The sequence below is a fragment of the Trichomycterus rosablanca genome, chromosome 22, assembly GCF_030014385.1.
Source record: "Trichomycterus rosablanca isolate fTriRos1 chromosome 22, fTriRos1.hap1, whole genome shotgun sequence".
Taxonomy (NCBI): domain Eukaryota; kingdom Metazoa; phylum Chordata; class Actinopteri; order Siluriformes; family Trichomycteridae; genus Trichomycterus; species Trichomycterus rosablanca.
In genome coordinates, this window is record NC_086009.1 from 15,148,064 (window position 1) to 15,161,562 (window position 13,499).

The window sequence follows — 13,499 nt, forward strand, 5'->3', positions numbered from 1 at the left end:
TTGCTGAACCATTTGCTGACCCTCCTAACAAAGAGACTGAATGAGGGTTTACGGTGCAGTCGACCATCAGATCCACTATCAATGGCAACAAAGGGTCTAGCAAGTCTAGCAAGCAGCTTGTTGACTAGTCATATCTCCAGTAATAGTCATGCTAGTGCAGGATGCTAATTAGAAGCTCACTGCTCTCAGCTCTCTGATTCTAGTTATCCCTCACAAGACTGAATGAGCAAATCCATGCGCAAATCCAGCGTAGTGTGGGTGAAAAGGGGATTGGTGGACTTTGGGATTGGGGTCAAAATAAACAGTGGATTGGCTATGCTAAATTGGGATCCAAAATTCCATCCACAATATAATAAACTGCCCAAAAGTCAATGGAGGTTAAACATTTCTGAATCCACTGTAACTGCTAGTGGTACAAGAGAGACCAAAGCAAAAAATCTATTCTTTCATTTGCCTGTGCAATATTTCTTGTGACACTGGCTGCCACACAATCCCAAACAATAGTACACTGCCTGGTCAAAAATATAGGTGCTATTTAGATTTAAAAAGCAAATACTTACCAGCTTTTGATAATTACTGCAGTGATTTATGAGAGTAGTTTCTCATTACTCAAACAACCATAACCAACCAAGACGTTTCCTGTGAAGTTGCTGTCATTGATTAGGGTTGAATAATTATTCCAGCAAGGATTGTGGTGAACTGTCAATTTCTCTAAAGAAATGTGGTCAGAATGTGATGATAGTAAAAGTAAAGCATTTCCACAGGTTATACATTCAATAACTTCTTCTCTGACGGTATGGTCAAAATTCCAGGACACCAATGCCAATACTGATCTGGCTCAAACTGTGCGTGTTTCAGGAAGCATGAGGAATCATTTTCACGCATGAACTGGTCAACACAGAGTCCTGACCTTAACCTTATTGAAAGTCTTTGGGACGTGCTGAAGAGGACTTGACAGAGTGGTTTGACTTGTCTGTCCTCAATACTAGATCTCAGTCACAAACGAATGCAACTTTGGATTCAACTTTGGATTCAACAAGGATATAACGTTGCATATAATTGTCAAAACAATGCTACAGCATACGCACCATGTATTCAAGTGTAATAAATTCAACAAAATATAAAACTTTGTGACCTTTTTTTGGCCAGGCAGTGTATACACCGACTAGGCATAACATTATAACCACTGACAGGTGTGGTCCGATCCAACAGACGAGCTATTGTAGCTCAAATTGCTGAAGAAGTTAATGCTGATTCTGATAGAAAGGTGTCAGAATACACAGATCATCACAGTTTGTTGCCTATGGGGCTGCATAGCCGCAGACCAGTCAGGGTGCCCATGCTGACCATTACCACGTGAGCATCGGAACTAGACCACTGAGCAATGGAAGAAGGTGGCCTGGTCTGATGAATCTGACGTTTTCTTTTACATCACGTGGATGGCCGGGTGAGTGTGTGTCGCTTACCTGTGGAACACGTGGCACCAGGATGCGCTATTGGAAGAAGGCAAGCCGGCGGAGGCAGTGTGATGCTTTGGGCAATGTTCTGCTGGGAAACGTTGGGTCCTGCCATCCATGTGGATGTTACTTTGACACGTACCACCTACCTAAGCATTGTTGCAGACCATGTACACCCTTTCATGGAGACGGTATTCCCTGATGGCAGGATAATGCGCCCTGCCACAAAGCAAAAGTGGTTCAGGAACGGTTTGAGGAGCACAACAACGAGTCTGAGGTGTTGACTTGGCCTCGAAATTCCCCAGATCTCAATTTAATTCGAGCATCTGTGGGAAGTGCGGGACAAACAAGTACGATCCATGGAGGACCCACCTCACAACTGCTGCTAACATCTTGGTGCCAGATATAGGGTGGCCACATTCATAGTCACAAAAAGGAGGACATTACACCCCAAAAGGAGGACGTCATTCCAAGAACAGTTTTTTGACCATTTTAAGCAAATTACTGTTTTACTCACCAAATGTTATGTCTACTTTTGATATTTAAGAGGTGTATGCAGAACAGAGCGAGCGGGCGAAATTCAACCATCCAATCACAGACTAGCATTTAGAGGGCGGACCTTCTGCGATTGGCCAGAAGCAGTCAAATGAGGCTGTTATACCAATGAAATACAAAGCATTTGTTTTGACATGTACCCGAGCCAACGACAGATAATATTGATCAAAAATGTAACCAGTTCAGTCCAAAAGAAGGATTTTTAAGTGTCCGTCCTTGCGGTGCATGGGCGGAGGACTGGCAGCTGAAAAACCGGACTGTCCGACCTAAAGCCGGACGGCTGGCCACCCTAGCCAGATACCACAGTACACCTTCAGGGGTCTAGTGGAATCCATGCCTTGATGGGTCAGGGCTGTTTTGGCAGCGAAAGGGGGACCAACACAATATTAGGAAGGTGGTCATAATGTTATGCCTAATCTATGCTTACACACTTTTTTAACCCACTATCTCTGTCAGCTAAACTTTCTACAGGTAAAATTGGGGTATCACTTAGCCTTAGGTCAGAATACTAGCATTTATCTATGAAAGTTGTCTCAGTCTTAAAGATTTTGCCTTTATCTCCACAGTTTCTCTTAAATACCATTTTGGAATGACATGAAAATTGCCACGTTAAAAACTTTTATACCTTTTATCGGCTTGTTTTGTTTTATAGACGTTAATTAGCTTTCTTTTTAGATAGTTAGCTCAGTTAGCTGCCAAAAGCAGGAGCCCGTGACTGTTGAGTTTTAAGGTTTGAAAGAGACAATATTATCAAAGTAATAAACCCAAATGAGTTAATTAAAGCTCAGTAAATGAACAAATTTTTAAGATTTGACAAGTTGACATTCTGAGATTTATTATTTGCTTATTATTTACTTTTGTTTCACCTTTTGCACGCAGCGCTTAGCAAGTGTGTGAATCATGAATCATGATTCATGAGTCAAGTCTGACCTCTGGTGTTCAATCAGTGCAATTGATACAAAAGATTTATTGTAAATACAGTCGACCCTTGACTTCTTGAGCCAAAATGTTCGTTAGTTAAACCTATTTTTCCCATAAGAAATAATATAAATAGAATTAATCCGTGCCAGACCGCCCAAACCACCCCCTTACCTAACCTTTCTAATGTCTTAAATGCTCTTTTTTGTTATAAATAAAAATATATTCTCTCTTAAATCTTAAATTATAGAACAGACATCCTGTAATAAGCAATAATAAACAACAATACACAGTAGTACTGTACAGTACATAAAAACACACATCACATTTCAGTACAGTACGTGTGCAGTACCATACACGATAATACATTTCCTTCTTTTTTTTTTTTTTATCAAATGTATCTACCAGAAACAACTCTCATATTTCTCTATTATTTCCCTCTTTATTTCAGTAGTGTTGTATTTTGTAGGTCTAACTGCACGCAAGAAAGAATACTTTCCTCAGGCGACTTCCTTCTTCTCTCTCACTCACTGTCCCCTCTGTCTGATACACCGTGACATCTACTGGCAGGAGTAATTATACTGTACAACAACAAATGTAATAGATTTGTTCATTTCTCAACACTACGCTTTCTCTGCACCTTCTTTGGGGATATTTTAATATTGAATTTTACAAAATTCAATATTAAAAGAAAACACCGGAAAGACACTGTCCGCTGTTTGAAAGTTCGCTCACTGTATGTATGTATATAGAGAGAGAGAGTAGGTCGGAGCCAACTTGTTCGTGACGTCACGTGTTTCGCGAATTTCGGTTCGTAATCCGAAATTTGTTTGTAACTCAAGGGTCTACTGTACCTCAGTTTATAGTCAATTACAATACTGCTTGGGCAGTGGTAGCCTAGTGGTTAAGGTACTGGACTAGCAATCAAAAGGTCGCCAGTTCAAGCCCCACCACTGTCAGGTTGCTACCGCTGGGCCCTTGAGCAAGACTCTTAACAATCAATTGCTTAGACAATATACTGTCACACTACTATAAGTCACTTTGGATAAAAAGCGTCTGCTAAATGCAGAAAATGTAAATGTGACGTTTTTGCTTGTGATGCTTGTGACGTCATCCCAATGTATCATCACACCTCCAATCTAGACATCTAGAAAGCTTGTTACATATTTCTACAAATCACCCTAAACTACCCTAATCAATCCATTTTGCTTTTCAGGCAATTTAATATATGAAGAACATCGATCACCACAGTAAACTGGACCCACTGGAACCGAAAATGAGGCTTCGGCTAAAGTAAAAAAGCTACTGTAGCAATACTGACCCGAGTTGAGATCATCCCTGCATCCCTTCAGTTCCTGCAACTCAAGCCTGGGCATCACGTGTTTCCCGCTGGCCAAAAAAAAACCTCACCGGGCCTCTTACACATCCATGGATCTTGGATCTGTTCTCCCCTCCCAGACGCTGTTTTTTTTCTGGAAGGGATGCTATCAGTGAAGGACACCTGGAGGTCAATTTGGCTGGCGTAGTCCTGCCACAATTAGGCCCGGCAGCCCGCCCGCTGATTTCGAGAGGCAACAGATTTGACGATGTCATGCATCAAGCATCCATTGGATGGAATTCAGTATACGCTTACATGTTATTAAAATGTACATGGTGTGCTTTACAGATAAATACTCCAAATAAAAAAAACATCTGAATATTTTATTATGACGCTCTTCCAAGACGTATTTCGATGTGCGTTTGCAAACGTCGCACCATGTAGGCAACGCTGGTTGGTACCTGTCCGGTCTGTTGGTATGTGTTCTGGAGACAGTAGTACGTACAGGTTTTGCACCTTAAAATGTGAAGGGCACTTTCCTCGCTGAAGACTGTTTTGCTTTTCTTGAAAACAAAAAGACTGTACCTGTAACGGGAACGGTAAAAAGGACTCGACACATGAACAGAGCTGAGATAATGTGCTTTACGTTCACCACACGCTGTATGTGATAACACGGTATTGTAGGATATTTACTGTATGCTACTTTACATTCAGAATTAGCATCATTACGCTGTCATACATCGACGATTCAAGTAAACGAACCACCGAGTTAAATTCTTCTTACGATTCTTAATTCGGAGTGCTTGTGTATATATGTATTCGCTGCTGTTTAAATGTAAGATGTGTTGTACTATTATAATGGTGTATAGTATTTCTTAGAGATGTTTATTTTCTATAAAAAATATGTTATTGACTATAAAATGTTATTAAAAACAATGAATTCAAAGGCCTTTTTTTCAGAACTGTATTTGTCCACATTTCCCATAAGAACTGTTGCAATGTTTTGATGTTTTGGATGTTTATTGGATGTTTGGAATGTGATTTGTATTGCTGCCATCAAATACAACAAATATGTCAAGATCCACGGGTGTCCTTGCCATTAACATCCAAGTCACAGTTTGTATTATTATTATTATTATTATTAATATAAAACCACCTCCTTGTTTCTACACTCTCTGTCCATTTTATCAGCTCCACTTACCATATAGAAGCACTTTGTAGTTCATCTGTTTCTCTACATACTTCTTTAACCTGCTTTCACCCTGTTCTTCAATGGTCAGGACCCCCACAGGACCACCACAGTGCAGGTATTATTTAGGTGGTGGATCATTCTCATCACTGCAGTGACACTGACATGGTGGTGGTGTGTTAGTGTGTGTTGTGCTGGTACGAGTGGATCAGACACAGCAGCGCTGCTGGAGTTTTAAAATACCGTGTCCACTCACTGTCCACTCCTACCTAGTCGGTCCACCTTGTAGATGTAAAGTCAGAGACGATCGCTCATCTATTGCTGCTGTTTGAGTTGGTCATCTTCTAGACCTTGATCAGTGGTCACAGGACGCTGCCCACGGGGCGCTGTTGGCTGGATATATTTGGTTGGTGGACTATTCTCAGTCCAGCAGTGACATTGAGGTGTTTAAAAACTCCAGCAGCGCTGCTGTGTCTTATCCACTCATACCGGCACAACACACACTAACACACCACCACCATGTCAGTGTCACTGCAGTGCTGAGAATGATCCACCACCTAAATAATACCTGCTCTGTAGTGGTGCCGTGGGGGTGACCATTGAAGAACAGCATGAAAGGGGGCTAACAAGGCATGCAGAGAAACAGATAGACTACAGTCAGTAATTGTAGAACTACAAAGTGAGCTGATACAATGGACTGTGAGTGTAGAAACATGGAGGTGGTTTTAATGTTATGGCTGATCAATGTAGGTCAAGTCTTTCAGCCAGATATGTTGCTAATTTTATGTGTATACGGTGTATATCAATAATGTGAACTGTATGCCTTCAACCTTCTGTCAGCACTTTAGGGAAGGTCCTTTTCTCAAAGCCAGGTCCACAAAGACAAGATTTACTGAGTTTGATATAGAGGAACCCCAGTGGCTTACACAGAGCACTCACTACTTCAACTCTGTGATCAGCTTTAAGATGAATTGGTAGGTCTACTATGAGCCAAGCCTTTTTGTATCTACCATACACATGAACTTGGTGAGTATACATTCACTGACTGTAGTACAGCTGTTGTACACCTCCTTGTTTGTCCCTCATCGAAAGGGACTCCCATTGGACCCCCACTGGCTAGATGTTATTTGGGTGATGGAGCATTCTCAGCACTGTAAGGACACTACCAGTAATGACTTGGTAGTGTGTGTTGTTCTGGTATTAATGTAGCAGGTGCAACAGTGTTGTTGGGATTTTTAAATACTGTTTAATTCTACTGGCCTCTTTATTAGGACCACATACCCTGTTCACACCAGTTGTAGGCATTCGTGCCCGTTCCATCAGTAAAACTTGCCTTTTTTTAGTCATATCCAACTATCCGATTGCATTTTGGGTCATCTACTGCTACTGACCTCCACTTATGACCGAGGAGGACAGCGACACAGCAACACACGCCCCCTCCAACACATGCACAGTAGCCAACCACTTCTTATATCCTGCATGAGGCAGTTGTGACCTAGCAGGTAAGGTACTGGACTAGTAATCAGAAGGTCGTTGGTTAAAGCCCCACCACTGCCAGGTTGCCACTGTTGGGCCCGTAAGCAAGGTCCTTAACCCTCAATTGCTTAGACACTATATATCGTCACAGTACTGCAAGTCGCTTTGGATAAATGAAATGGGTTCATATGGAGATCCGTATCGCGCACTGAGAGTCATGCACTGTGCAGGCGGCATCGATACTCTACTCTCTACTGCTACTGAGCTCCACTTATGACCGAGGAAGACAGCGACTAACACACGCCGCCTCGAACACGTGTGCAGTACCAAATACATCTTATATCCTAAACGAGGCTGTTGTAGCCTAGCAGGTAAGGTACTGGACTAGTAATCGGAAGGTCATTGGTTCAAGCCCCACCACTGCCAGGTTGCCACTGTTGGGCCCGTAAGCAAGGTCCTTAACCCTCAATTGCTTAGACACTATATACTGTCACATAATGTAAATGAGGCAGGTTCATATAGAGTCACGCACTTATCTCCATTATCCCCCATCTCTGTGCAGGCACCATCGATCAACCGGCAGAGGTCGTTATGAGGAATCCTCCATAATCATTGTCTGTACAGGTGCCCGGCCTGCCACAAGCAAGAGCTTGTGGATTATTAGGAATTCAGGTTATATAAGAAAGCATAAAATCCTAAACATGCAAGTTATAGACATTCATTAAGTTAAACAACATGAAAGAGAAAATATGTTACAAAAGACTTTTATTTACACGCTAGAATCAATCAAAAAGCTGAGAATTGAACAAAGTGTATGCCCACAAAGCCTTCGTTTATGAAATTCTGACTATGAGCACTACAGACATTGGCGTACAGGTTGTGATTTTACTATTTACAGAAAGATATCAGAACCAAAGGGTTTCCATCCAATGGCTGAAAGAACAATCCAGTCACGAGGAGCAGTATATTTGTTTACAGTCTGGTCAGTTTTGGTATTTTTATGGTGCTTAGTGATTATTCTGCAACCCTTTTAACCCTTGTGTTGTCTTAGGAGTCAAAAATGAGCCACCAGTATGATTAATGGCAGATAGGATCATCTGGGGACGGGACTGGGGACCGGAGGGGGTGGGTCTCTCTCTGTCAGAATGCGATTACGATCTCTGCCGGCTGACTGAGAGGCGCCTACACAAGAGATGAGGAAGAGTGCCCTTAGGGTGTGTCTCTCCGTATGCAACGCTGGGTGGCGCCAAACTCATCAATGTGTGGGTGGCAAAGATGCATCCGGCTGCTGCCAGTGTTTCGGAGGGGATGTTGGTTAGCTTTGATCTCCTCTGTCGGGGCGGGGTTCGGCATAGACAGAGAGGAAGCACGATGGAAATTGGACGATTGGATGCGCTAAAGGGGGAGAAAAAGGGGAAAAATAAAAAATACAAAAATACAAAAAAGTCTGGCTAAAGAATGGCTGGTTGTTTCTCTATGCAAAATAGATTTGGGTTTTTAAATGGAATTAAGCTGCATTATTTAGGCCGCTCAGGTGGCACAGCGGTAAAAACACACGCTGGAACCAGAGCAGAGTATCGAATTTCAGCCCTGCCAGCTACGCTGAGCGGCAACATGGACAAACGACTGGCCTGTTGTTCAGATATGGGTGGGATTAAGCCGGATTAAACTAATGCAGTTACGACCTCTGCTGACTGATTGATGGTGCCTGCACAGAGATGAGAAAAGAGTGCTCTCAGGGTGTGTCTCTCCGTACACAGTGCTGAGCTGCACTGCACTCGTCAAAGTGGAGGTGATAAGATGCATATGGCATGCTGCCCACGTGTCGGAAAGGGGCGTGGGTTAGCTTTGTTCTCCTCAACCAGAGCAGGGATTGGCATTGGTGGAAAGAAAGCATGACGCATTCGGGCAACTGGACGCGCTTAAAGGGAGAAAAAAGGGGAGAGAATGCATAAGTAAATAATAATAAAAGAAAATATATATATATATAGGGTTTAGTAAAAGGTGGGTCACACAGGGGTATCCAGAATGTTAAGACTACACAAGGATTAAAAACGCACAGTCACCAGCAAATGCTTTTGTACATCTTTGATTAGTGGGTAGTCTTCACCTCAAGTGCAAATGGACCATGATCTTGACCATGACCTGATCCTAAAACCCCACCCTGGGTGTCCCTTAGTGACCGATGGTTCTTCCTCTATTACTATTCATTTCCAGCCAAAACTCTACATAGCGTCTCTTCGTTGCCAAAAAAATACTGTTCACCCAGATCTTCAACACATTTATAAATACACATCTTTGTAAAAATATACAAGAAAAATGACACAAAAACCTCGTAAAGCCTCATTCGCTCTCAAACCGTGTAGAAGTCGTCCCGGTTAGGGTAGTGCAGATTAGAGAGTTCTGTACAGACGTCGTTAAAAAAAGGAAGTCGGCTTTTTCACTTCACGCTTCGTTTCCAGACGCAGAGTAAGCCCAGATCCTAGATTATCTACATCTGCTCCGGCAGCTAGAGAATCAGAAGGATATCAATCTGCCTGTCATGCTTTTCGCCACCAACCGCCAACCAAATAAGTCATAGCCAGGACCCACCTGCTAGTCCAAACCTTCATTTTTTGCAGTGGGTCTCATTTTTTTCTCCCAATTAGCTACCTGTGGTCATTATACGAGCTCATTCTGGGTTTGTTTATTAGGATTTTAACGTCATGCTTTACACACTTTGATTACATTCATGACAGAAACGGTAGTTACTCGTTACCCAAGGTTCATCAGTTCACAGGTTTTAACGTCAAACACAGTCACGGACAATTTTGCATCTCCAATTCACCTCACTTGCATGTCTTTGGACTGTGGGAGGAAACCGGAGCTACCGGATGGAAACCCACGCAGACACGGGGAGAACATGCAACCTCCACACAGAAAGGACCCGGACCGCCCCACCAGGGGATCGAACCCAGGACCTTCTTGCTGTGAGGCGAGAGTGCTACCCACTGAGCCACCGTGCCGTCCTTCATTCTGGGTAAGAACAACTCTGGAATCTATTGCACAACTGCTCTTAATATAGAAGGGAAACATGCGATGCCAGACGCATCCTCTGAACTGTCTCCTAGGCAACCGCACAGAGCAGCCAAACACATCTGGACTATATATACAGATTATTTCAGGTAGTAACAGACACAATACACTGGGACAGAAATACCCTCGTACTAATACCCTCGTAAAAAAAAAAAAAAAAATAGGCGCCCAGGTGGCGCAGCGGGATATTCTGCTAGCACACCAGCACCGAGTTTCTGTACTCGTCGGTTCGAACTCGTCGGTTCGAGACTCGCCGTTGCCACCGGTCGGCTGGGCGTCATCTAGCGGGCATAACTGGCAGTGCCTGGAGCAGATACTAATTGGCCACTGTATCTGCAGGGTGGGGGCCGGACTATGTGTGGGTGGGTTGGTGCTTCATACGCCGTGTAAGGACCCTGACAATATAGACAATATATATCGTCACAGACAATATATATTGTCACAGTACTGCAAGTCACTTTGCATAAAAGCGTCTGCTTGGTGGAATAGATTGCTGCGCAGAACGCAGGGGCGAGAAGAGGAGGGCTGTGCACGTGTCGGAGGAGGCGAGTACAGCGACGTGCTCCCCTCGGATGGAATCTGGTATCTCTCGGCAGCAGAAGGCAAAATTGAGTGCGCTAAATCCAGAGGAAATCAGGATCAAGTTTAGGACTTTTGGCTGGCTAGAACTGAATCTAGTTCCTAGTCCGAACACTGTCCTATCATTTTACGACTAGGCTTAATCTGCGTGTGAAGACCAGAGCTACAATGCAGAATTCTCAGACCCTGTAGACCCAATCAATAAGGGCTTCGATGGACCAGAGCTGGTTAAAAGCGCCTTATTACAGGAATAATGCGTTTGTGGGACAAGACTAAGTGACAATGCTTTAAATAAATATGACAATAACTAAAAGCATCCTCGTTTTTTATCAGGACAATTTAAATTAACTTATTTAAATAAAAAGAAACGAGGAGTTTAAATACAGTAGAACGAATCTGAAAATAATGTATCTGTACGATTTGAACGAAATGGGCTGATGAACTATATTCGACACTGTTATTGTGTTAGTGAAAAGCAGAACGGGTGGGGGTGGGAGGGGGGTGGAGTCTTTTTCTTTGTTGGTCTAGGTGGACGCGACCGTGGTTCCACTGCTCAGTTTGATAATCATCTGCTGGCAGTCCTGGAGAGTGCGTTTGTCCCCCAGTTTCTCCAGGGTGCGTGCCGCGTCCGCCAGCATGCCCACTCTTTGGCCTGGGGCTGACAGGAATGATGGGGGTAGATACCAGCATGCCAGCATGGCCGCCTCGGCTTGTTCCCGCTGGCCTGGCTGCGTCTCGCACTCCTCTGCACATGTACACAAAGAGTCGGTTAGTGCCAAGCGATGGTGTGCGTGTTAGTTGTAATATAACATTTACACCGATCAGGCATAACATTACGACCACCTTGTTAATATTGTGTTGGTCCCCCTTTTGCTGCCAAAACAGCCCTTCAACTGCGATGCACTGTGTATTCTGACACCTTTCTATCAGAACTAGCCTTGGCCGCCCATGACCCTGTCGACGGTTTACCACAGTTCCTTCCTTGGATCACTTTTGATAGATACTGACCACTGCAGAGCGGGAACACCCCACAAGAGCTGCAGTTTTTGGACATGCTCTGACCCAGTCGTCTAGCCATCACAATTTGGCCCTCGTCAAACTCGCCAAATCCATTTTTCCTGCTTCTAACACATCAACTTTGAGGATAAAATGTTCACTTGCTGCCTAATATATCCCACCCACTAACAGGTGCTCTGATGAAGAGATAATCAGTGTTATTCACTTCACCTCTCAGTGGTCATAATATTATGCCCGGTCGGTGTATAATTCACATTTGAACATCATGCTACACAGCATGACCTTTAAATGAAATGAACGGAGGAATTTTAAAGATGCTATTGTACACTCATACCCACAGCATCTGAGGACTCACCGTTCTTACTTCCAGGTGTGGCACGGCGGCGCAGGCTGCGGTCCAGGAGCTGGTGGGTGCGTGTTGGACTCGCTCCTGCCATCAGCCTGGCTGTGGCTTCATGCAGAAACAACTGTGACAAAGGAAGGAAGGAGATTAGGACAGATGAAGCACAGGGTTGTTGTTGTTTAATTCTTAATGCCATGTCAGCTCCTATGGCTATAATCATGGCTAACTAATAGATTTTAAAGAATAGTCTTTAAACGTCAAAGTGGTGGGTCGATTTGCTTTCTTTACTCGTGCGTATGGTGGTTAGAGTGATTGTCTAACAATGAGCATAAGCATGCATAAACATATTGAGAATCAAAGATGACGCACCAGCTCATCCTTATGTATGAAAAATGTTACCAGTGAAGGGATTTACTGCACTTTTAGTAAGTTATATATCTATTACATTCTGTTAATGGCTTAAAATGAATGGACTGCTCTGTACATGAGCTTTGCTTTTTTGAGTGATTCTGTATTAACAAATTTTTCTTCAATTCAGTTTCTTCTCCCATATTTATTCTATTGTTTTTTTTACCCCCCCCCCCCCCCCCCCTTTTCCTCCACAAAACCTGACCTAGCAGAGCAGCAGACTGTCACTCATGCAGTTGCCAGAGACTTCTAACAGAGAGCCGTATCATGTATGTACCATCCCTTATGCAGGTGCCTGGACCAGCCAGCAGAGGCCGCTATTGCAGCCTTTTGTATTATGAGATACACTCACTCACTTTCTTAACCCCTTATCCAATTATGGTCGCGGGGGGGGGGGTTCCGGAGCCCATCCCAGCTTTTCAATGGGAGGGCAAGACACACAGTAACACCCTGGATGGGGTGCCAGTCCATCGTAAAGCAGACACACACATACCCATTCATCTATGGGGCAATTCAGTGTCTGCATGTTTTTGGACTGTGGGAGAAATCCGGAGCTCCCGGAGGAAACCCACACAGATGCTGGAAGAACATTCGAACTCCACACAGAAAGTACCCAGTCCGCCCCACCCGGGGACCTTCTTGCTGTGAGGCAACAGCGCTACCCATCGTGCCACCCCTCATTCGATCATGTTTATTCTATTGTTTTTTATTTCCCCCCTTTTTCTGATCTACCAGAGAAGCAGACTATAGCTGCGTCCGGAATCGCACACTTCCATACTCAATAGTACGCGAAATGAGGACGCGAGAGCGGTTAGTATGTCCGAATACACAGTATACACAAAGAGGTACGCGAGAAGTGCGAGTATGCAAGCGATGCACACTTGCGGTCCACTAATGTATCCCATAATGCAACTGGAGCTGCGTAGGCGTTCAAAGCGGAATAAGAAAGAAGAAAGATAGCGGTCCTCTGTTTACAAGTGTAAGTAAGATAAATAAAATAAAACATTTTAAAGACGAATAAATAACAAAAAGACGATAAATATCCAAAAGTTTGGCGAGTGGGGTTTGTAATGAGTCTGTAACCATGGTGATATTACGTCATCACGTCCCACGTCATCACTTGACGTTGGAAAGATGGCGGATGTAGTGCGTAGCAGTGTTGTG

At 43.7% G+C, this 13,499-nt stretch overlaps 2 protein-coding genes across 4 annotated transcripts in view; one reads left to right on the forward strand and one right to left on the reverse strand.

Moving 5' to 3' along the window:
* LOC134336184 (retinoic acid-induced protein 1) overlaps positions 1-5,194 on the forward strand; it is an 82,748-nt gene extending 77,554 nt beyond the window's left edge. Inside the window, exon 5 of the mRNA XM_063018890.1 lies at positions 4,147-5,194. Coding sequence (XP_062874960.1) covers positions 4,147-4,155 — 9 coding nt within the window. The 3' untranslated portion in view covers positions 4,156-5,194. The remainder of the gene's footprint in view (positions 1-4,146) is intronic.
* Positions 5,195-7,661: 2,467 nt separating this feature from the next.
* The window catches only part of srebf1 (sterol regulatory element binding transcription factor 1), a 28,842-nt gene continuing 23,004 nt past the window's right edge, over positions 7,662-13,499 (reverse strand). For all 3 annotated transcript variants that reach the window (XM_062984841.1, XM_062984840.1, XM_062984842.1), the window contains exons 18-19: positions 11,940-12,051; positions 7,662-11,312 (exon numbers count right to left, since the gene is read on the reverse strand). In XM_062984841.1, the coding sequence (XP_062840911.1) occupies positions 11,092-11,312; positions 11,940-12,051 (333 nt within the window). In that variant the 3' untranslated portion in view covers positions 7,662-11,091. The remainder of the gene's footprint in view (positions 11,313-11,939; positions 12,052-13,499) is intronic.